The sequence below is a fragment of the Meleagris gallopavo genome, chromosome 1 (assembly GCF_000146605.3).
Source record: "Meleagris gallopavo isolate NT-WF06-2002-E0010 breed Aviagen turkey brand Nicholas breeding stock chromosome 1, Turkey_5.1, whole genome shotgun sequence".
NCBI lineage: Eukaryota > Metazoa > Chordata > Aves > Galliformes > Phasianidae > Meleagris > Meleagris gallopavo.
Window position 1 is genome coordinate 28459127 of NC_015011.2, and position 25397 is coordinate 28484523.

General features: G+C 40.2%; 1 protein-coding gene across 1 annotated transcript in view; it reads left to right on the forward strand.

Moving 5' to 3' along the window:
• The first annotated feature begins 305 nt into the window (after nucleotides 1-305).
• PDZRN4 (PDZ domain containing ring finger 4) overlaps nucleotides 306-25397 on the forward strand; it is a 105466-nt gene continuing 80374 nt past the window's right edge. The window contains exon 1 of the mRNA XM_010707016.3: nucleotides 306-705. Coding sequence (XP_010705318.1) covers nucleotides 637-705 — 69 coding nt within the window. The 5' untranslated portion in view covers nucleotides 306-636. The remainder of the gene's footprint in view (nucleotides 706-25397) is intronic.

Here is a 25397-nt window from a genome sequence, read left to right on the forward strand (position 1 = left end):
CCTTAAAATGCTTACAAATACCGTAAATGTATTAGATGATCCCTGTTGCACAAGGTGGAGACCTAACATAAGACTTGGCTTGTGCCTTTCCTGTCCCCATTCATGAATTAGTCTCACAATTACTATAAAAATTAAGGCAAGCGTGGGTGAAATGCACGAGCCCCAGTCCCTCTAACCTTAATAAACAGAGATGGTATTGACACAAGTGAATTTTGTTTAACCACAGTACATTTGCTTCTTAATTAGTGAATATTCATCTGTCATCAGCAGCAGCTATGACACTCCTCCCCGCTAACACGTTCTGTCATAAATAATCAATGAGAGGCTATTAATATTCATGAGTGAGAATCTGTGTAGTCATGTGCACTGATGCAGAGACAGGGGGAGTGTTGCCATGAACTGAGTCGAAACTCTGTGTGTATACGTGAGTGTAAGATAGTTAGGGAAAGGGAAGAAGAGCATGCTGCTACACAGTGCCCTGCCTGGTGCTTCCCGCGCACAGTGGTGTGTCTGTGTTTCTGGGCTGGAGTGACTGATGAAAAACAGTAGTCAAGTCTGGAGGGTGATTCCCTGTCAGTGCATTTGCCTTCCAGTGCTGGGGAAATTAGAGGCTTTGCTCCTGTGTTTCGTATTAGAATGGGCTGCAATCTGTGCACTTTTCAGAAGAGAGAGGAACACTACAAACTGCTCTATGAAGTTTCACAGGTGAGTGCAGAGGATATTACCAGCATCTCCAGACTAAAAATGTGTGTGCTTTGCAGACAGTAAGTAGAGATGCTTTTGTTTTCTTTTGCTTTTATTTTTTCCTTTTGCAAATTTGCTAAGTTATACTGGGGGAGGGGGCGGCGGGTGGTAATTACTGGTATTTTGGGTGTCTGTTGTTTTCTGTTCGTTTGCCACTCCCCCTTCAGATGACTTCCTGTGGGATTCTTTTAACATTTTTGTGCATCTTCTGCCAAGATGTCAGTCATATAGCAGCAGTCTCACTGAACCATGTCGGTGGTGTTTTGACAGAGCCCTTGGCTTTGCTAATAAGACTCATTTCAGTAAAGTTGCACTGCTGTCTCTGATAACGTTGGGTCTGTGGTGTCAGGTATTTCTAAGTTAAGGAACAAAGTTTTTATGGTGTCTGTGCTGGCTGAGATGTGTATTAAATTTGCAAATTAATTAAAATGGAAATTATTCCAGAATATGCTTGTTACCTTTAACCAGGTACCAAGCACAACAGGGTCTCCATGGGTGAGGTGTGCTTCTTGTTCATCCCTTGCGTGTGTTATTCCTGCTTACTACTAGACAAAGATCCTAATCCCATCCCATTATTTCGGCGTCTCATTCAGCAGCAGGAGAATAGTATGGTAGCAGCATGAGCAGCAGCGTAGCAGTGTGCTGCTAACGTGTTCCCAGCTCCTACGGAATAAGACGAGAAAAGACGAAACAAGCACTTACCATAATAGCCCACAATTTTGCACGGATCCCATTGAATCAGCATTTGATTTGCGGCTTTTTGTTTGTTTTTCCTTCGGCACAGCGGAACCTCACAGACTGAAGTTTAGTGCCTTTCAGCATCTGCTCGCTCCCCCTCCGTAATTTGTCCTCGCTTTGACACACTGCCGTTGACGGAGGCTGAGCGCTGCAGTTTGGGGCTGCGCTGCTGCTGACAGGCAGCACGGAGGAGAAAACAGCTCACAGCGTTGGTGGTCTATTGGCACAGCAGCGGCTAAGTGCCCATTGCCGACTGGTTCCCTGCGAGTTCCTCCTGACGTGATTCATTTCGCAGTGGGCTAATTACAAAGTGGATTCTCTACACATGAAGCAGCCTCCTCAGTTGCAGTGTTAATGCACATTTTCATGGTAATGTGATCAGAGCCTCATTAGCCAGTTTCCAAAATGATCCTCTGCATTAATTAAATACAAAAATGACTCTTTTTATCACCATAGAGAGGAAGAAGAAGATTAACATTGTTAATTACTACTGGGGGCAATACCTCTGCATCATTTTTTACCAATGAACTGTCAGGCATGTTCAATTCTAAAAGAATGTCTGCTTGCAGGTAACTGCCCGCTGCTCTGGCACGTGAAGATAGTCTCTAGGTGGAACACTTCCCTTTAGTTCAATAGTTGCTCATAATCCAACCATCATCTTTTCTTATAGCAGTAGCAGAGGGAAAAGCACAGCAGCACGTTTCCATCTCCTCCCTTTCCCCCTCCCAGCTCTGAACTGCCAAACTGATCTGAAAGTGCAAAATGGAGAGACTGGAGTAGGTCGGTGCCTGCTTTTCCGTGCCAGAGAATGAGAAATTTGGGTTGCACTCTGAAGGGGATTAGGCAATCTTAGAATGGCTGCGTGTGTTTAGCAAGAAAAGAAGCTATTTCTGGTTCACAGTGAATGCATTTGTGAAACATTCCTTGCATTAACGTTGCACAGCAATAAATGCTACTGAAATGATTAGCAAATTAAAAGGGTGGGGGCAAGATGCTAGGGCATTCTTCCCTTTATTTATCCTCTGTGCTGTTGAGTTGGAGTGTTTGTGGATACAAACAACCAAGGTGCAGAATGAACTAATGCTTTTACTTTCTACTCTGGTGCTTCCAGATAAAGGTGCTTCCCTGAGGAGAACCTGAGTGAGGTTCCTTGGGGAGTTAAATGCAGTGAGCCTGGTGCTGCATCTTGTGCTGTTAGGGAAATGTCACTGATAAGGTGCAGAAGGAGAGCTGAGAAATGACTTAGTATGCTCACTGCCAGATCCTATGTTCATCTGTAAACCCCTTGCTATCTTTGTTTCAGTGTATGCAGGTCAGAGCCCAAAGGATACTGAGCATGTTAGTAACCAGGTGTTACAGCAGGGATCAGGCAGCGGCTCACAGCACAGCTATCTCTGTGTACAGTCCTGGTTTGCTGCTGTGGGTGGGAGGTGGAAGCAGCAATAGAATATGATAAATTAAATTAAGCCAAGACAGGCATTACTACTTGATACGCAAATCCCTTTTTAACTCTCCAGTCCTATAATTCCTATTCCTCAGCTTTGGCTCTTTCATCTGCATGATTTCTGGAGAGTCTGGGACAAGTTAGCCTGTCAGGGACATGAACTGACTGAGGATGAGCTGTGGCTCACTAGCATATGTGGATCAGATAGAGTAATTTATATTCATATAAGGCAGCGATCCTCGCCTCATCTCTCACCTTTCCAGTACTAGGCTACCTGATTCTGTGGGCGGTCAGTGTGCTCGTGTACTGAAAATGCAATAAACAAAGGAAAGCAAAGCATGTCTGCAGAGGAAAGCCATGCAAATGCTTACAGCGAGACTTGTTTTCTGCTACTGTTTGTACTGAGGTCGATTCAGCACTGGAGAGCTTTTTGTTGTAGAGCTGCTGGGAAATGAAGACGTCCTTAGAATATGTATTCCTTGCTCTTCCCCACCCCCTCCTCCAGGCTCATTGCCTGTCACTGGGGTAGCAGTGCAGGGACCATGGGGGCCCGCTCAGAAAACAGCATTTGTTTGAATGCTAAAGACCTTTATTTTGATGGCTGTGTCTCGCATGTGTCAATTGGCATTAAAACAAAAAGTCAAACCCTCACATTCTAAGAATAAAAGCTTTTCAGGTACCACTATGCATTGGTGAAGCACCCTTGTGCTCCTGAGTGCCTCTTCACCTGTCCTCAGGGCATGAAAATGCCTCAGTTTTGCTCTCAACTTCCCCCTGAGAAGGCACCAGGCAGCATCTAGTGCCGCTGAGCACCCACCAAAGTCCTTGTCTCCATACGCCTGCCGGTGGATAAATCGAAGTTGTCTCAATTTGAAATTTATGGCCCTACATTCTACTTTGTGAGGCACTTCGTTGTTATTTCCAGCATGCTGCATAAGCAGGATTGAGCTAATGAACATGCAGCCAAGTAGGAAGTCTACTTTGAGTCCCTTAATTAGGTGGGACCTGTTGGGTGCTGGTGTCTATTACGAATAGAACTTGAAAGAAGAGAATTTAAGTAATTTCTTAGCTAAATGGCGAGAAATCTTCCTGCTTAGTGGAAAGTAAGAGGTAATATGCCAAAGACTGAATGGAATGGGTATGATTTAGCAGAGGGTTGTTAGAGTTAGGGTAGTATGGTTAGGTTGTGGTTGGACTTCATGATCTTTAAGATCTTTTCCAACCTGAGCAATTCTGTGATTCTGTGATTCTATGAGTGGGACTGGAGCAGCATCTAATCAGTTGTCACCAGTGATCTTTACTAGCTTTAGGTGAAACTCAAGGAAATGCTGATTTTCCTTTCAGTTTTATGGATATCATATGGAAATGTTTCTGTTTGCTGGAATTTTTAAGCTTTGTTTTCAAAATGAGGAATTTAACGCAGAGAAAAAGAGGAAAGGGAGAGAGAGAACACAGTACTTTCAGAGGTCAGCTGAAGACCACTGTAAACTTTCTGGAGTTACATAACAAGAAACTGTCTCAGGTCAGATGAAGTTAAAATTGAAAGGGAGAAGAGAAGGAAGCTGGAAGGGAAAACAGAGGCAGTCTGGGATGGCTCGAAAAAGTAAGTGATAGAAGAGCTGGGATTAAAGCTAAAAGGTTGCACATTTTCATTTTACATTTGACCTTAGATGATAGTAGAGCCTGCTTGCAGCGTTTTTAAATCCTCTGAAGACTGATTATGCAGTTTGCTTCTTGTGTTGGTTTCCATAATTAGCATAAGGCTCAAATTTTCACCACTTTAGAGTTCTGATTTTATGTTCGTTTTGACATCCCTTGGGCTACTTGAAGTACTGAGTAGTAGTGGTTCATCTCTTCACACTGAAAAGTGTTCACAGGAGAGACATCAGGCCTGCCTGCTGAGAAAGCAGAGGCACTTCTGTATTTTTCAGAGCATGATCCTAATAGCTGGCATTGCAATAATGAAAGAAGACTGGAGGCCAAGAGTGTTTTTTTGTCATTGGGACCTGCCTTCTCTGATCTTAGTGAAGTCTGGATTTATTCAGAGAATTAAATACACTAGATAATGTGATCTTTATTTTCTTTCTGAACCAGCCTCCAGCCACTAATACTCATTTTTGGTTCTTATGCCATGAGAGACATTACGTGACTACTCCTCAGTGTGGAATTTGTCACTAACTCTCCTTTTCTGAAGGTGTCTGACAAAAGATTTTGTATCACCTTTTTTTGCTGTGTACTATTACCTATTCCAGACTCTCCTCATGAATCTCACCAGAAATGGGAATGTACCATCTTGTGCTATATCACCTCAAATGTATTTTGGGGTTCATTTATACATAATCTTTATTTTTAATAGAAATTTTGTGGCAGGATACTTTTAGCTCTGGAAAATGTGAACAGAAAAGAATCTAGATATAATTTTGTGGAAGTTAGTTGAACTGTCCCACTTAAATTAAATCAGTAACAAAAGCAGATCTGATTTAATGTCACTGCAATCCCTAATATTCCCTTCTAGTTCGTATCTAAATTTATAAACAAAAGAGACCCCCAATTCTGAATCCTTCCATGCAGCTGTTCTGAATATTGAATTATCTGTTTGAAATTTAAAAAAAAAGAAAAAAAATTGTGCTCAAGGATTTAACGAAACTGTAGGTGTATCATTTTCTCTCAGTTAAGCTGCAGAAGTTTAGAGCCCAGCTTTACAGAGTTCTCCTAACAGCTGCACTGTCTCATATTAGTAGACCAAGGCATTTATAGTAAAAAGATGATCAAGTAGACTTTGTCAGGCATTTCTAGCCATGTCCTAGGAACTGCTTGGAACTTCTCTGCTGAAGTAAAAAGAATTTTAAAATTAACTTCATAAAAACTGGCTTTCCCTGATGAATAGGAGATGGTTGTGGTTAGCAGTCACAGCTTCTCTGGCTTTTCTTTTTGCTTGCTTCTTTTCTTTAAACTGGTAATTGAGCAGTGTTCATCTAAGTAACTAGGTTTATACAAACTGTACTCCAGAGGAGGTTTCTGTGTTGGGGCATTGCTAACGACTGAGTGTTTGGTCCTTGCAGAGGAGCTGGACCTCAGCAGCATTGGCTGCCCAATAGAGACAGACCCCCAGAGCCTCTGGCCTGGGCTTACGCTCCTACCACAGAGCAACACGGAATTGTGAAGGCTCCCTGGGGAGTCCTGGAGGATGGTGCCATGGGGATCTGGGCTGCTCTAAGGTAAACAGCCCTGGCTGCCCAGACAGCTGGTGGCAATGCATTCAACCAGGCATGGAAGGAAGTTGTCATCTGGTTTCCTAAAAGCCTAGAGCAGGATTTGGGGGGGATCACTGTATTTATACTGTGATATACACTGATTTATACATTAAGAGCCTAAGCCTTATTTTTGCTGTCACCCCAACTGCTGTTGATAAAACACTTTTTTTTCCCTGATAAAATCCAGGAAACCCTGAAATGTTGCCACTGAATTCACTGTAGCCAGGCTTTCATTTTCTGTGCTTGTTTACTGTCTTGTAAAAGGCATACAGCTCCTGCACATACCTCAGGAGGAAGGATAAAGGAAAAGTCATGAGATAAAAAAAGCAGACAATAGTCTGTGAGATAACAATTCAGGGGATGGGTACAACAGTGGCAGCTATAAAAGCCATACTGAGATTATATCAGTAACCTACAGGGATATGCAATGCCATGAAAAAAAAAACGGTTGAGGTATTGAATAGTATGATTTTCTCCAGTCTTTTCTATTCTTTACATCTTGAATTTAACAACGGGGATTAAGGATTCTTCTAATGATCAGATTTTTGTACATTTTTCAGAGAGCTAGCCTTTCTGGAGGCTGGCTTCCTGATGTGTTTTGCTATGGATATAATCCTCAGGCCTAAGGCAAAACAGCTTCATGTGAGTCTTACCCGTCAGTGATGTCAGGAAGCCAATTTTGCTACCTTCAGCATTGGCAGGAATGATAGCTGCCAAAGAAGCATATGGTAGGGGTTTAGTTGTTGTTTTGGGGGGAAGTATTAAAGGGTTTACAATGTCAGCCATTTTGTGTTAACTGACAGTGAGCCATTTCATCCAGAAGTCCTCTTAAGGTAAGACCTTTGTGGCGTCCTGCACGACAAGGCCTGGTAGCAACCAGCAGTTCTTCTACTCCAGGGATTTCATGAAGTCCAGTGTCTGGAAGTTGAAAAATACCTGGGCCTTTGGCTTTTTTGACCTCTTTTTGTAGAGGAAATGAGATTTTGTAATAGTATTTTCTTTTCTGTTCACCCTATAACTTTAAACCCACTGCCTAATTTCAACTACAGTTGTTCTTGTGATAGTGGCTTTATGAAAGTTAGTTTGATGATACTGTTAGGCTAATCATTTTTCAAAAGCAAGGGGAATTACCAGCCTATAAGTATCACCTCAACATCAATAAATGGAATAGTTTAAAAACTTAGATGGAGATAATTGTTTATAGAACTTGCTTTGTGGTTGCAGTGAAGATAGATACTAGCTATTTTGTGTGTTATAAGCTTACTATTTTTCTTTTGTGTTATTATTAAAACAAAAATCATTCTGTTCTCCTGTGAAATAAATGACTGTTAACAGGTTACTTATAATTTTTTATAAGAAGCAGTGGTTCATAAAAATAATTTTCCCAATAGTCCTTTTTTATGCCATGGACTGAGCCTTGAAATGGAATTGTGATTTCTTCATATAACCCATTGGAAATTGTCTCTTATAGTTGTTTGCATTTTGTATTTAAGGTTAAAGCATTAGTGTGGACAGGCAAACGGCATCTGTTCAGTCATTTCTTCATAATGTGATGATGTGAACTTGCATGACCTTCATTGTTGTGGTTTTTTTATTGTTTCACTTTGAGGAAGTTAGGAAACTACCTATCCTTCTTCTCTCAGGTGGAAAAATATTGTTCATTCTTTCTCTCCAGGAGGAAGGTTACCTTTTTCTTTCTTTTTTTTTTTTTCCCTTTTTCTTTTCTTTCTTTTTTTTTTTTAAATAAACAGAGGCAAACCCTAATAATCAGTGAAATGAAGCAAAGCAAACATTCGTTTTCATTTCCTTTGTGGTCTGACTGTGTATGGTTTATTCCCTGAAGGTTTTGACCATGAAGTTTGACCTCTGAAACAACATAAGCAGTGTAGAATGAGTAATCTTCCTACCAAGTCATGTGTAGAATTCATATGCTTCATATGCATTAGTGCCAGAGTTGAACCTGAGAGAACTCCATCTGCAAAAGTCTACAAGCACCTTTAATTTGATAGATGCAGCTTAGCCTTGTGTTCTCCAACTAGCTGGAGGATTGCTGTTGTTGTTTTATTCCATATTGTTATTATTTTTTTTCTGGCTCTTGGAATTCCACTGTCTTGAGAAGATGCTTTTCATTAAAAGAGCAGCCTCACGATTACTGGGAAGAGTTCACTAATACCAATCAGGTTTAATTACTGCTTAAGAAAATGGAAAGGAATTGGGATGACCTTGAAAGATTTAAGAAACAGCAAATGCTCCTATGTAGGATGTTCAGAGTGTCTGTGGTAGCCATCACTGCTGGAGTGGTGAGGCTGTGGGGTTAGAAGTCATGTGTGGTCCTAAGGAGAAAGGAGATGTTTGTCCTCAGTGTACCAGCAGGAGCCAGCTGTGGCTGCATGGCATGAGACCCTGACCAGTATCTGTCGAGGATTTCAGGTTCTGCCACTGCACTCTTGTATATGCCTTTAGGGACCATTTCGCTTGCAAATATCTACACGGCTTTTATGTCTGCATGTGGTAAGCTGGAGAGGCTGCTGGGAAAGGTCCACAAAGTCATGAAGTGTTTGGCTGCTCTCTAATGTCACAGAAGGAATTAACTGTGGTAGAAATTCTGGCTGCAGTGCCAGTATTTGTGCCCTGAGGACAAGGGGTGAACTGTGTGGAAAATCCTCTTGCAGGACTGAACAATTGAAATAATCAGAAAAAATATATATATTATCTTCAGTTACCTGCAGTCTAACGGAAAAATGGGCTGACCTATTTCATATGTTGAGTTGTACTTATAATGTGCTTTTGCATATTGTAGTGATGGACTTGCAGGGAAACTGCTTGGGGAATAATCATTATTCAGACTTTCTCATAGCTAGAATGTGATGTATTCAGTTTCCTTATGATATCCACTGGCATATTAATTGTCAGTTAAAAATATTTTTTAATGGCAGGAAAAGATGGGAGAAGGAGGTTCAATTATTAATTAAAGTTCAGTATTTGGAATGCTTTCTCATAAGTCAAGGTTACTAAAAGTGCAGGTGGCATCATCTCTCTTATTGTAATGTGTTTTTAGCCTTTTTTTTTTTTTTTCCCCCTTTCTATTTGTTGTGTGTTCTGCTGCTAGGAAAGACAGAGATCCTTAAGTGTATAAAGAGGAATTCCAGAAAGCGTATGTGCTGTCTAGATTCTTTTCCCTGGTGTGTATAATTTGTTCAAAATGCTTAATAAAGAGATAGTAAATATTATCACCAAAATGTTCTTGTTAAGAAGAAACATAGGAAACGCACTTCCTAAAATGTCTGAGTATTTTCTTAGAGAAACATTTGGGTTAATTAACTTTTGAACCATCTTATGTTCATGACTGTTTAAATAGAGTGTTACTGTACATAAAATTAAATATGGAAGCCAAGTGAGTAAAGTTCTCTTCACAAAAATGTTTTGTGCTTTCTAGAGTTGTTTGTACTCTTTGTGAAATCTCAAACCTTCTCCTGATGTGGAATTTCCTTTGTTGGTGGATTTTCCATTGTGAGATATGTGACTTGGTATTCTGGTAGGGTAGTTGGAAAAATCCTCCCATTTTTACCAGTGCATGCTTCCTGTAGAGGTGCTGTTAGAGAGCAGTCTTGTATCTAGTGGAAGAGGAGACTATGTATATATATATATGTATATCAAGGAGTGCTTATGTAAATGGCTTCCAACACAGTATTTGTTAGAAAAGAATACACAGTCACATTACCATGTGTGTTGTGATGCCAAAGAAAGACATTGCCCTGTTTAAGAGTGTGTGCCAAAAGCTGGCTTTTTGCCTTCTGGCTTTTGCATGCCACTGGCTGGATGTATGTGACGTGTTGAGGAATAGGGCTTATTTAGCACAGCAGTGGGACTTCAAAGTCTGGCTTCAGTTCCTTTCCTTGTAGATATATTTGAATATCTGGTTTCGCTTTTCCCTTTCTGGTATAAAGTTTTGTTTTACTTAAAGCTTTAAAGATTAACTGTAGAGATCTCGGTTAATGGCTAATGAAGAAACCAGGGTAATATTGACTGATAATAATTATGGTGATCACAATAAGCATTGTAAAATACTAGATCGATCCAGTCAGTGATTATCAGTAAAACTATTACACAGGTAGGTCTTTGCAGTAGAATTTAGATCTGGCAGCATTTTTCAATGTTAGTGTTAGCTTTGCTCTTGAATCCCACGCTTCCTTGCAGTTCAGACGGGGCTGAGTTCAATTTGTTGGAAGACTGTTTTTCCCTCGCTGCGTGTCAACTATGATTGGAATTTTATTTGCAATTTTCCATGAACCTCTTCTCAGATAATGGGGATGCTGTTTTTTCATTTGTATATTTTATTTTTCTGTGCCAATTATTCAGAAGCTTTTTAGTGTTCTCAGAATTATAAATATTATTATTGGTAATGTATTCTTCAAGTACTTACGAAAATAGGCATTATGCCACTTGTTCATTAGCAATTGAGTCCTGTTGCTGTTGGTAAGTTCAGCTTAGATATAAAGTCTCTTTACTCCTCTGGGAATAATATATTTTAAATCGGATGTGTGAATCTTATTAAACCATTTAAAACATTCTTGATGAAGTAGTTTTAAGTTCTTAATACAGGAGGTTGTTCCCATTAATCTCCAAATGACCTCTTTGTCCCCAGATTTACGTATTTCCTTGAATTAAAAATGTCACTTGGTCATGTTCAGTAAGAGAATGTCTTTGAAAGTCTGACCTCTGGGAACATGATGAATAGTGACAGGGAAAGGATTTTGCCCAGTGAGAATACCAAATCATGTAGCACTGTAGTTTCACTTACTAAATATTGTCCAGGCTCTATTGTTGAACCCTATGCTGCCAGTGTCACTTTGTCAGGATGTTTTCTGTCCTGTGACTAGTAGCTTCAAATGTACTCATCCATCTTCTTGTCCCATTACATTTCATGTGACTGATGTTCTGCACCCATTAAAATTGATGGGAAAGAACAAAGAGAAGAAAAATGTGCCCTTCAACTGATTATGCCTTTCAAAGAGCAAATGAGACTCTACTGCTATCTAGAATGAATTGAACACTTAGATCTGTTTTAAGCAATATGAATTAACTTTTCTTAATCCTTATTAATATTAGATCTCTCATTTTGTTCTTTGGTACTATACTGAGAGTGGTAAATTTATGTCAGTAACATCCTCTTTTAGTTTTGTGATGGTGTGTGGACATACAGACTCTTGTATCAGCTGCCTCTGGTAACCATGCTGAGGAGATATGGCTAGTGTGCCTAAATACCTTCTCAGGTAAGGATGAAAAGATGTTTGATGAGTCCAAGTCTTTCCACTGAGAAGGACCCACAGGACTTTTCTTAGACAAAGCCCATATGCTCTGGGTAGCACCTGTGTAGGATTTCATGAGGTTCTGCTAGGAGATAAGTGCTTGTTCACCTTGTGCTAAGATCTGCGGGGCAATTAATGGGAGATTGGAAATACAGAAGCCTTTGCAACACTGGCTTTATCTTTATTTCATGGATACAGATGGCTTCCCAAAGTGCTAGTCCAATGTTTCAGAGTTAGATGAGGGCCATTAGCCAGCTGAATGGAGAGGATAGATGTCATATTTATCAACAATCCAAGAGAAAACACAGAGGGAAAGCAAAAGTGAGGTTTCCTGTGTGACTGGTACGTCCATTATTTATAGCTTATGTGACAGCCTTCTCAGTACAGAAGCCAACCTTTCTTTCTCACTTGTACATGGTAAAAAGGCTGTCATTTAAGAAAAAAATTGGGCTGTGACCATGATCTCACTTGTAAGCCTAAGATATGCAAGATAGTATGCCTTATTAGACTCCCTAATATTCTTGTAGTGACTTCAGCAAGTGTTGAATGCAGTTCTTCACTTCCACAGTAGCACCTGTGCATTAGAGTTTATTTCTGTGTACATTTCAGGTTCATATGTGGCAGCAATCTGGGCTTTACCTTGAAACAGGGGCTTTTTTCCTGGCAGTTCTGGCTGAGGTGGTGATGTAGCTGAAGATCCCAAAATGTCTTTGGTAATATCTGTGAAGAGCTCTGAGATAGAGAGCTCTGTAGGAAAGAAAAGATTGTTTTCCTTGCCATTATCTATAGTTATTTGAGATTGCTGATACACATCAAGGCTTGTTGCTTTGTTCAACATTTTTTTCAGGGTGCAGATGTTGTATTATAAAGTGGATAATATTTTCACGTTGACATGGGTTCACTTGGGTTATTATTTATCCATATTTTAAAGACAATTGTCTATAATTTGTGAAGAGGAGCTTGGCTAAAATTTAAATAGGCAAATCAGACTTTAAAAACCTTAATTTAGTTATTTCTCTATGAGCTCCCTTGCTCTATTCAGTTGCTTACTTGACCTCCAGCTGCGAATGGATTCATTATTTTAAGAGAACATTCTTACAGATAATTAACTCCTGAAATGAGTAGAAGATAGGCAAAAATACAGTGAAACTTCAGTCAGTTTCTGCTTATGCAGGGCAGCTCTGTACTGTTGAAGCACATTGCCATCCTTAACGTTAAGTAACTTGACCAAGTTACTTTACTCTAGGGTAAATAAGGACATGAACTGCATGCACAAATATGCTCTTTGCACACTTGCACATTTTTTTCACCTCATTAAAATGATATGTGCAAACAGAACTGGTAGAAGAATTCACCTTTCCTTTTATAGGAGTATGCAACAGACATCTGATGCTTTGTAATTTCCACCTCCGTAATGGCAGTTCTTTCCCGTGCCTGTACCTTCTATGGGATATGAAAAAGGTGAGAAGTGGGACAGAAAGCTTGGTTTACCCTCCTGAATTGAAATGACATTTGTCTTCTGAGTTTTGTCTTTGTTTCTTTCACAACCTCCACTCCTATTTTGGGTCACTGAATGTAGCATCTGTTGAAGAAACAATTTTTGTACAGAAAACAATATCAAAGACAGAAGAATAGAGCTAAGTGAAAGGCTGAAGAGAATTATTCCAATGACAACATGTTAGATATGGAATCAAGTTCATCTTCTGAATAGTTTTATTGACTTTCCCAAAAGTAAATGTATAGCTTTTTTAATTCTGGGCATTCAGCACCTGGAAACCTTAAGAAACTCAGTACTAATGGAGAAAACTTTGCTTTCTACAAGATAAAGGAACAGGGAAGTGGGTGAGCAGAGGCTTCCATTGATCTTCAGCTTCTTCTAATGTGACACGTCCAGGTCTCATTTTCCCTCTTTGTACCGAATGAGAACGCTGAGCATGAGAAGGAGGAGAGCTGGATGCTGCAGCATTAAAATCAATGCAGTATGTGGTGACATGCTTACACCACTGTTGTATTGCTTTGAAAGCTGGCCAAAGACTCCTTCTTTAAGAGATGTGGTGCTGGGTTGCAGTTGCCACAGAAGACAGGTCTCCACTGGAGAAATGCTCTGAGAGTCGTAGAGTTTCCTGGCTGTTGCTGGTCAAACTTGGCTGAATTCTCAGCTCTGGATCTTGCTTTCCTTAGGCAGTAGCTATTGTCACTCACCTCCTGGATCCTCACGAGCTTGGACCTATAAAATGATCCTTCCCTTCTTGAACTTCTTCAGCCCCCACAAATACACTACGGACACCACTGAGGATGACTGAATTGATCTTGCCCTTGAAATGAAAGATCAGCAGCTGCAGTGTGATAATAGCACCTGTTGAATAAACTCTGTTGCCAAAGGAAACACCCTCTTAGCACTGTGCAGAAAGGTCATCATGTGCTGTTAATAGCACTGTTCATTTCTAATGTGACTTGAGAAGGGTTCAGTCCCAGCCTCCCACTTCCCCATGCCTCAGCAGATTTAAGGTGGGAGCTACTCCATGCCTTGGGTTACAGGTTTTCAGAAAAAAATTCTTTTTTTCTTTTTTTTTTTTTAATTTGAAATATACTGAGAAATGCCTAGGTTTTTTATTGCAGTGAGGAAGAGCTGAGTGCAAGAGGAGGGCTGAGAAAATCAGATTTTGTTTTATTGTACAGGAACACTGTAGAATATTTATTCCTGTCTCTTTCTTCTAATTTGATTTTCTGACTACCATATCAATCTTTGTTCACCAGTAAAACAAAATGATTGAGTACTATAGATGTTGCTACTTGTACCTCAGCAACAACTAAAAAGTTGAAGGATTTGAACTGTTTTAGAAGATTTATTTGCAAATTCATCAACAATGAAATACTTTGGGTGTATAAAGTGTTATGGGATGTCTTCTCAAGCCATCAGCCAAATTGTCTCTTTTGGTTTCTTTTCTCTTCCTTTTGTGGGAGGTTTTCTAGAAGGTGTATGGTTGTGTTCAGTACTATCACGTACTGAACTCTGATTAAGTTATTCACCTTCACTCCACAACACACACACGAATAGTTATTTGAATAATGCAACTCAGACTGGCATTGCTAATATGAGCAACAGTGTGGAGTAAACATTACTGTTCACAGTTCAAATACTGTGGAATACTGGTAGGCTGTCTCAAGTAGTGGATAGTTACATCTTATACCTAGCAATTTACGAAATGCATAAAGTATTGCATTGAGGAAATTATACTTCCTTGCCAAGATGAATGTTTTTCTCGGTCAGCCTATAAGGAAAAACAGGATCACCTTCAGCCTTTGTTGAGTAGGACCTGCCCCAGTTCTGGTAGCAACTCTTTGCTCCCTTAACAGTTTTTCTTATGCAATCTGAGGTGTAAGTAAGGTGGCCTTTGGTCAAGTCTGTAGATGATAACTGTATCTGTCATCGCTTTCCAGGCAGGTTCCTATGGAGAGAGTGAGGTTAAAGATGCATAGTCACAGCTTCAGTGAGTCCCTGACAGAGTAAGACAGAGTTCTAGAGCCTTTCCTTTTATCTTTTAAATTTTGTTTGTTCCTCCTTCTCTTAGATCAGCAGATTTGTTAACCAGGGTAGCTGAAACAGTGAACAGGGTGGTCCTTCTCTCTGTGGCAATACTAATACTCTCCTTGCTTGTGGTTTCATAGAACCATAGAATGGCCTGGGTTGAAAAGGACCACAATGATCATCTAGTTTCAACCCCCCTGCTATGTGCACCAAATGAGGCTGCCCAGAGCCACATCCAGCCTGGCCTTGAATGCCTACACGGATGGGGCATCCACAGCCTCCTTGGGCAACCTGTTCCAGTGCCTCACCACCCTGTGTGAAAAACTTCCTCCTAATATCTGACCCGAATCTCCCGTCTTAGTTTAAAACCATTCACCCTTGTCCTGTCACTGTCAACCAATTATACAGTCATTCCCCACCCTATTTATATGCTCATACATTTCAGGTACTGTAACATGTTTTTCCCTTTGCCATTTTAGTTATCTGTAAAGTGTGCTTCTAAAACTCAATATGCAGAATTAAATTTGTCAGTATTGTAGGAAGGACACTTTTATACTATAAGTGTAGTGGAGATTTGTATTTGCAGCAGGAGGAAGGCATGCTTCCTATATATTTTGGCATTACATTGAGCTTACTTGAAGGATAGAGTTGGTTTTAGGAAAGTATTTTTCTAGCATACTGCTGGAAACATATGGTACTGTTGTTTTTCTATTTAATCTTTTTAGTATTCACAGAGCACCCGGCACACTCAGATCTTTGTTCAGTGTGTTGTAGGCTATGTAAATAAATTAGAAAGAAACTAATATATTAGGGCTAATCCACTGACTGAAAATACAGGGCCACATTTTTTTGTAGAATCTGTATAAAAGTAAATTCATGAGAAATATTTCAAACCAGTCAGTGAGAGCTAAGTTACATATCATTCACAGCTTCTAGAAAATGCTATGCGCTACAGATGAATAAAGTCAGCAGAATAAGATGATGCTAAGAATTCATAAATATGTTTACACTTGCAAGTGGCAAATGTTACAGCTTTCAGAACTGAGAGTATATTCAGGAATATTGTCCATATGCCTCTATTGGCTGGCACAGTAATGCAGCTTGCATTACTCAAAATGAACATTCAGAGATTGGAAACTTGCCGTTGTTTGAGAATTTAGACCTTATTTGCACCTGTCTACAGAGTGTAAACTTTTGATTATCCATTACAAATGTTTAGCTGTATAAAACATTTTCTTAAATTATGCATACTTAACTGTTTGCACATTTGCAACTAAATGTTTGCACTCGTTTGGATAGTATGGAAAGCACAGGGTCAGATTTTCTTCATTTTTGTGAATTTAAATCATAGAGTTGTGGTTGTATATACTAGAGTATAAATCATTTTACAGAGGAGGAAGCTTCTATTGGAGGCACTTTTTATGCCTTGCTATATGTAACTGCCTGATACTAGGGAACAGAGAAAGCAAAGTTCTTCATCACCTATTTCCATAAATGTGTAGAGAATACTCATTAAATTAACATTAGCATAAGAAAAATGAAACTTCTGAGCCAATTACAGTTTACTGTTTAGACTGGAACAAAAAAAATGACCTTTGTTGCAAAATATGTGACTTGAACAGGCAGTTCCTTATAAAATTGAGAAGTTGCAAATGTCCTACTCTTGAGTGATGGTGTACGTGTGATCTTAGTTCTACTTCATTAGCCCCTAGTGAATGAGTGGTAAATTTTTCCTATTTATACATCTCCTGTCAGAGGATCATAAACATAGCCTGACTACGGCATGCTGTAGCTGTTTCATTTATATATTTTTCACAGCTCTGATGAATAGCTTATATCCCACTTGAATAAATTTTTCTTCTTTTTAAATATTCAGATAGGTATTAGCAGTAGTTAATTATGCACTCAGTACCTTTGTAATAGAACTATCTGTCATTATGGCAAGCTTTTATGTTGTTTTTGAGGGCTTCAGTCTTCTCAGTAAAATATTGCTTTTTCAGTGTGCATGGGAACGATCAATTTTATTTTCTGCTGATTTGATAATTTTCTACTAAAATTTAATCTTCTGTGCTGTGGAGTTTGTGGCCAATTGAAAGATTTTTCCCGCTGCTAATAGAATATCCAGTGCTTCAGTCTTTGCTTCCCATTTCTCAAAGAATGTACACTTTGAAGCTTTCTGTAGAGTGATACACAGACAAGCACTTAGAAAGATAAGAAGTATGCAGGTTATGTTTTTTTCTGTTTCTCGGTAATTCAGCATACAGAAGATATAAACAACAGTTCCATTTTCCCAAGCATTTCACCAGAAGTGACATTTTGCATAGCATATACCAGCTGGTAAACCACTGTATATGTTACAGACAGTATGAATATTGTATAGATTGATGAGTAGTTTGTTCTACTCATGCTTTTTTGTACAGATGCAAATTATTCTGTTGGCTATGGGCAGAGTAAGTTCCATATGGTCCTCTACCTCTGTAGCGTTGTTCAGTTTTTTGTCTAGAATTTTCAAAGGCCCTACCAACAGTCAGGTATTTGTTGCAACTGAATTTCGAGAAGTTTCGGTTTTCAGTGTTCTTAGCGTTCTGTGGACACTTCAGTTTTCAGCTCTGTTTAGAAGGAGACAAACAAGGCTGTGTCATTGAGGTAGCACTGAGCAAGCTTTTCCCCAGTGTTCTGCTGGTGTCATCACACTGCAGCCAGCTGTGGGGGTGAAACAGGTAACATTCTCAGCTCATGGCAGCTGACTGGAGGTGCCAGCAGTCATTTGGCATTTTCTTCTGATAACGGCCCATCAATCCTCAAGGAAACGCATGAAAAAATTGTCTAAGATTTGGACGGCCTTCTGCTCAGCGATAAATTTTGCATGGTTGGAATAAGATGAGGGAGGGACAGGAAAGAAACTTTGCTAATGACTGTTAGTAAAAATGCATAGCACAGCTATCATGGGCATGCCTTTAAGGGCTGTCTGCTTTTATTACCGTTGTACACCTGGAATCTCATCCACATTAGAACTGCTCTCCTAATCGAAATAAGATCATAAATGAGAATAGACTCGATAATAACAGCAGATATTATCAAAGTCTAGGAGCAACTTTTGAAAACTGGTGACTGACTCCCTAGTATTGACTATTCGACTTCATGAAGAATAAAAAAGGTGAAGTGTTGCATCTGAATTTGTCTTTTGATGTAGTAGGATTCATCATTATCCATGCCATATGTGTTCTACGGCTAGCTCTTAAATCTGATCTCTTTCACAGGATGAGATGAACTATAAGGCTTAGGAAGTAAGTGGTGGAGTCGGATGGAATTTCTTGTAAAAGGAGAAATTTATTTTGACTATTAGCATTTCAGGGCTTCTGGAAATGGAAGTAATGGTTAGAAATGTTTAAACAAACCCCACAGACAAGCTCAGTTGTATTTACAAAACTTCACTTGAAATACAGAAAATTCACAGTTAAGTTTAATAGGTACCAGTGTGAGCCATCAATGTGCTCCTCTGGGGCAAAAAAACTGAAGATTCAGGGAGGTGAGGTACCACATGAAAATTGGAAAGAACAGAAAACCAGCAGTATGGAAGTTTCCAATGAAAACTATGTCTCATGGTATTAAATTTCTCCTGTTTTCTTTGTCACACTGATGGATTCCTAGTGTTCTGTTCTCTTGGCCTTTGACTTCTACAGATCTTTACTTATTCTTCTTTGTCCAAAAAGGGTTTACAGTAAGCTTGCACTTAGTTCATAGTGTATCTGTAGTTACATCACACAGAGTGGATAGTAATATTATTCTAGGTCTTAGGATGATTACCCTAACCGTAGTATCAAAGCATCTATTAATCTTATATCAAGATTAATCTTGATTTCGGACAAGAAAGTATAAGGCATAGAAAAATCTTTGCCCAAAGTCATACATGGTACAAAGAATTTGAAATTAGGAATTCTACTCTTTAAAAAAAATAAATAAAAAATATCAACTGCAGAAGATAAACAGAAAAAATACAATTGGAATTGCTTAGAAATTGGGCCTCATATGCTACTGTAGTTTTACAGATAGAAAAAATGTCTCTTGCTTACATTTTAATGGAAGGCAAGGTATATGTGTAAAAATAATTACGCTTGGATCAGCATATTTGCAGGTTAACAATCAACTGCTGATTATCTGCTGATTCTTGCAAAACAGAAAATCTGTTCTTCTATAAACATTAATTATGAAATATCTGACAGAATCATTCCAAACCGGTTTAATTATACACAGATTTTATACCCTGTTTAATTGCATTTTACACCAAAGGAAGATCCAGACCAGTCCTCTTCCTAAGTCTGTTTTCTCATCTTTACGTTTGCTTAGAGGTTGACCTGAGTTGTTCTGGAAGACAGTTGTTTGAGTATCTCCGCAACAATAACAGCTGTATTAGGAAGAACCTCCTGCCTTACATCAAATAGATTGCATCTGTTACATCCAGTAAAATGGGTGCGTGGTGGATATTGATGGGGCCTCAGCTCTCCTGGTTTTATTAGGACCATTTTTACACCTAGGTTACAAGTTAACAGCGCCATTATCTCTCCCCAAAATCCCCTGGCAGTTAGTACCGCCAGAAGCAGTGGAAATTACAGAGGGATTAATCTCTGGCTCCAGCCCCCAAAAGCTTTTCTCTGGAGGTACAGAATGATATGTTGGACTGCGTTAAGCAGTGAAAGATTTAATGAAAAAAAAGCCCCAAGTGCCTGCCTGCATCAGAGTCGGCGTCCGTCCCTTTCCAAACTTGTCAATATCGTTTTCTGTCTTTGCAGGCCTGCTGGGCTGCTGAGATACGCGTGATGGCTCAGACTGTTTTGTTTCAGCAGCTGTTCTTAAAAGCACGTCCCTGCAGAAGGTTGGCCGGGGCAGTCAATTTCAGAGGAAAATGAGGAGACGAGGGAGAAGGAGGAGGCAACTGCAGCCCTCTCAAGAGCCCTTTCCATTTCAAATAATTCCTCCAGATGTGGGAAAGGGTCTCGGGCTGCGAGCAGAGAGGGAGCACGGGGAGGAGGACAAAGAGGTAGGGGCTGGAAGGGGACAGGGTGCAAGGGGAGCCACTCCCACTGCGCTCCGTGCTCCCTGCGCACTGTGGGCCCGCAGGGCCATGGCAGAGAACGATAAGGAGCACAATGAACGACTAACAAAGCTCGCGTGATGAACGCAAGCATTGGCACCAAGCAGCTTTGCTCACGGTGGCTGACTGTCGCAGCCAGCTACAAATATTATTTTCAATGACATGGAGGGGTGACAGGAGGCAGTGTGGCGGGGAGGTTGTTAGGAAGTTTCAAATTTTGCAAAAGAAAAGGAAATATAGAGGAACCGAGTATTTCTCACTGTTGTTTGGTTTAAGGAAGTTGTAGTAGGCTAACATAGATGGCTTTGATTTTTTGAGTGTGAAGAAGTACGAGACACAGCCAACATCTCAGTTATGTATTGGGCCTTCTTGTTCACAGTGTGAGATTGAATTGTTCAAAATGCCATGAGAATCACTGTTAGCCTCAGTGTAGAGCTAATGCTTGTGAATGCTACATCCATGCACCTGCAAATTACTCTTTGTGACATTCTTGAAGGTGCAGTATAAAATGCTACCATCAGTTAAAGATATTCTCATCTACATACAATTTTTTTGTTTTCACTCTCATTCACAACACTTTCAGTGGAATATAAATGCATGCATTGTGTGCTATGTTTTGTTCTTCATATCTCATTCTCCCGGAAAAAACAAACAAACAAAAAAACACATTACTTTTAATAAGAGAGATTACCTAGGTAAAGCATATTTCAATCTTTAGCCTAGCACAAGGAAAGAATATAAAAATACATGACCCAGAGAAAACTGCAGGCTTCGGCTTCAGTTCAAGTTGTGATCTACGACCAGATCTCTGACCTGTATCATCTGCCTTTGCAGTGCAAAATAGCACAGGATATTCAGGACTTGTGCAGTATATTTGAATGCTAGTTGCAGAGTTTGTATCCATTTACAGTGCACAGTCTTTGTCCTCAGCTGGACATGAAAGCAAAGAACACCTTTTATTTAGTAACCTTTGCCTTTCTTAATGTTCTTTTTCCTTCTAGTGTTTATTTCACCATTCAATTTTCCTTGGACTTTAAGTGGCCTGATCTCATAGGCATTGCACTTTCTGTGTGTCTGTGATTCAAACCTGTGTGTTTTCTCTGTATTTCCACTAACTAATAATATTTTCACTAATAATAGCTACTGGAAATACTGAGAAGAAAGAAAGTAGAAAAGTGGTACATACACCCCTGTGTAATTCTTGTAAGGGAGCTTTGGTCTCTTGATCTGATTTTTGCAAGTGCATCTTGCATATACTTCCATTTTGGTGAGTCTCCCAGTTCAGACTGAGAGCTCAAGGTGGAAGTAACAGCAATGCAACCAGAGAAACTACCCCAATCCAGTAAGAAACCTTTTGCCTTTGACATGGCTCAGCAAAGGGTTTATTCATTAGTGGGAAACGTTTCAGGTAAAACCCTGAATTTCTGTTTCCAGAAGCAGTAAAAGGGGCTTCTTAATTGACAAAACATTTTCCCCACTGAGATGCTGACTTTCTAATCCATAGCAGTGTCAGAGGACTATTGGCTGTAGTCCAAGGAGCCTGACTTCCAATTGCCATTATTCACATGAGCTGTGACATGTAGTATGCTTTGTGCCTTTAAAAGCCTGGAGTGTGGGTAGATTTGTTTCCAATTAAATAAATACAGCCATGCATCATTGCTGAAAGCACGTTCAAAGGTAGAAGATTTGCCCTCAAAGAGAAAAGAATATTTATTTAAATCATTAATGGCTAGAAAGGATCAACTCATTTATCTAAAGAGGCTTAACTTGCTGGTAAACAGACTGGGAGGAAATTCCAGCTGTAGAATGGGTTTAGTGCATCGGGGCTGTGGCTTCTAACAGGGCCTCCTGCTGTCACCGAAATGTGAGTAATAACTGCAAGAGCATAGCAAAGCTGTGAGATTATATCTGAACAGCACATCACTTATTTCTTTCTGTTCCTGTAACTTGCTGGCTTTACTGGGGCTCTCCTGGAGCTTAAAATGCAAAATGCACAGAAGCAGTTTTTCATTTTGGAAGATTGTTGAGCGATACCTGGATTACAGTATTTTTGCAAATAGAACATCATTCTTACTGTTTTCCACAACTTGAGGCTAATCACTTGTCACTACCTTCAGCTTTCATTCTCACCTCTGTATGAATATCCTTTTGTAGTTTAGTGTATTGCTGATGTCAAACCAAAATTGAGGCATATTCACTTATTAATATATTATGAATAACCTACACCGCCAACAGAGTTTAATCTCTTATACTGACTTCCAGTCATCTTTCAGAAGTGTACAGAAAGTGAAAATGTGCCACTTGAAACGTTTTATCCTGATTGGTAAATCCTTTTTCTCCTCACCCTTGCAGCTTCCTGATTAAAAATATATAGCCCTCTGTGCTGAGTATGGAAGCACAAGGCACTGCTCTGATGACCACCCATCACTTCTTTCTTACTGATGGCTTTCGAAAGAGCATGCTGTGTGATTGACAGATGCAAAGCACCAAAAGCTCTGGTTTATATTTGGCATTCTCAGAATAGCGAAACACTCTTAGAGAAATCACATTATTGCTAAGGATATGCAGCATGGCTCAGTGTGTAAAGCTTCATAATTTATGTGAGAGAAAAAACAGGAGAGAGGGAGAGGGCTGAAGTCACACCTATGGGTTGGCAAGGAAATGAAGCTCAAGTGGTGTGTTATCCTCTGATAGAGGAGAAGTCTGTTTTTAGAGATATATTATAGAAATGTTTTTTTGTCCATGCCTGTGATGAGTGAGGCAGTAAGTAGCATTCACTCAGCCTTTTCCAGCTTCACAAATTGGTGATGGAAGTGTACAACCCACCTGTTTAAAAGCATCTAGCACCAAACCAAGCCACTAAGCTTGTTTTTGTCACTGAAGTTTCTTGCAATTCATTTTGAAGGATCTGTTCTCTAAAAGTATATGCTAATCACTGATTCACAGAATCATAGGTGTTGGAAGGGACCTCTGGAGATCAGGTAGTCCAACCTCCCTGCTAAAGAAGGTTCCCTAAAGTAGGTTGCACAGGAAAGCATCCAGGCAGGTTTTGAACATCTCAGAGAATCAGAGAAAGAGATTCTACAACCTCTCTGGGCACCCTGTTCTTCCAGTTTGTGCCCATCACCCCTTGTTCTCTTGCTGGGCACCACCAAAATGAGCCTGGCCCCATCCACCTACCATTGAATATTTATAAGCATTTATAAGATCTCCCTTCAGTCTTCTCCAGGCTGAACAGAATCACAGAGATCATCAAGTCCGACGCACCTGCCAAAGCAGGTTCCCTACACCAGGTTGCACAAATAGGTGTCCAGGCGGGTCTTGAATATCTCCAGAGAAGGAGACTCCACAACCTCCCGGGGCAGCCTGTTCCAGTGCTCCGTCACCCTCACCGTGAAGAAGTTCTTGCGCACATTTGTGCGGAACTTCCTATGCTGCAGTTTCTGGCCGTTTCCCCTTGTCCTGTCTGCACACACTGATGAAAACAGTCTGGCCTCACCACTCCGCCCTCCACATCTTAGATATTTATAGACCTGGATCAGGTTCCCTCTCGGTCTTCTTTTCTCAAGGCTAAACAGACCCAGTTCAGTTAGCCTTTCTTCATAGGGGAGATGCTCCAGGCCCTTCACCATCTTTGTGGCCCTCCGCTGGACTCTTTCTAAGAGATCCCTGTCTTTTTTGGACACAGTATTCCAGATGAGGTCTTGTCCAAACAACTCCAGATACTCCAGATGAGTACACTAGTACTCCAGATGAGGCCTTGTCCAAACAGTCCAAATCCAGATGCCTGTGCAAATGTGAGTATGTGTAGAAAGCACCTTCAGGCCATGTTCAAGATATAGATCCTATTTTACAACCTGCTGTATAGAAAAATTGATTCAAAAAGTACTTTCATAGAATCATACAAAAAGTATAGAATCATACAAATCAAAAAAGTATAGAATCATACAGAAAGTATAGAATCATACAAAAAGTGCTTTCATAGAATCATACAGTGGCTTGGGTTGGAAGGGACCTTAAAGATCATTTAGTTCAAACATCAGAGCAGAGTTGCCACCCACTACATCCGTCCAATCTAATACACAGGATAAGGGTCCACATACTTAGTTGTCTTTTGCTGTCCAGGAGTAGTACATCCTCATCAATTACGCTCTTCGGGACTGTGGAGTCTTCAGTTCTATGAATAGCAAGCTGTCTCCATGCTGTATGCTGTCCGTCCAGTCTGCTCTGTTCAGACCTACCAACCTGTACATCTGTCACTCTTTCATCAGCCTGACGTTTTCTTTAGGACTGTGAAGATGATGAAGGGCCTGGAGGGGAAGACAATATGAGGAGCAGCTGAGTTCCCTGGGTTTGTTCAGCCCAGAGCAGAGGAGCTGAGGGGAGGCCTGATGGCAGCTGCAGCTCCTCACAGGGAGGGGCCCAGGGAACAGCATGGAGCTGTGTCAGGGGAGAGGCAGCTGGGGGTTAGGGACAGGGTCTGCACCACAGGGTGGTGGGCATGGAACAGAACTGTTGGAGTTCAAGAAGCATTTGGACAATGCTCTCATACATAACAGGATTTGAGTTTTGTGCGGTTGTGTGTGGAGCCAGTTGGGTTCCATGATCCTTGTGGGTCTCTTCCAACTCAGGGTATTCTGTGGCTGCAGTGGAACAGTAAAACAGTATAGGTTTGGGTTAAAGTCCAAAAAGAACAATTGCTCGGAGTTGCTGGTAGGCATCCATTACTAGTAGGTCTTGAGAATAGAGTAAATAAAGTTCTAAGATAAATCCTTGATATAGTGGGGTGGATTTTCCAGATTGCCTGAAGTGAGACTGTGCCTGTTTTTTCTATGGTTTTGTTCTGTGTGTGTAGTGAGTTCATGCATATGTGTGAGGAAGAAGAAAAGGAAGAGCAGAGATGATGATTTTTATTTCACAGGAAACTTACAAAGCATCCTTCCATTCTCTGATCCCCATTTGCAATTGCATATGCTATAGGAGCAAAGGAAAAAGAAGAAACATTTTCAATTTTTAGTAAAAGCTATATCTTCATTTGACATTCTGCAAAGCAGTGTAGGAATGTAATGAGAAAGAGTGCAGTGTAGCCTCATGTGAAGCTAGGAAGGGAATCCGAAAGTGATAAATATATGGCTTTGTTTATATGATTATGCTTATTTTGCCTGAGCAGCAGATTCTTCTGTTAGAGCAGAACTTGAAGACTGTGGCATTTGTCCAATCAAATTGCCTATGGCCTAGGGCCAGTGATAGACATGGGGTGACGAAGCCCCAGGCAGTCCCATCTCAT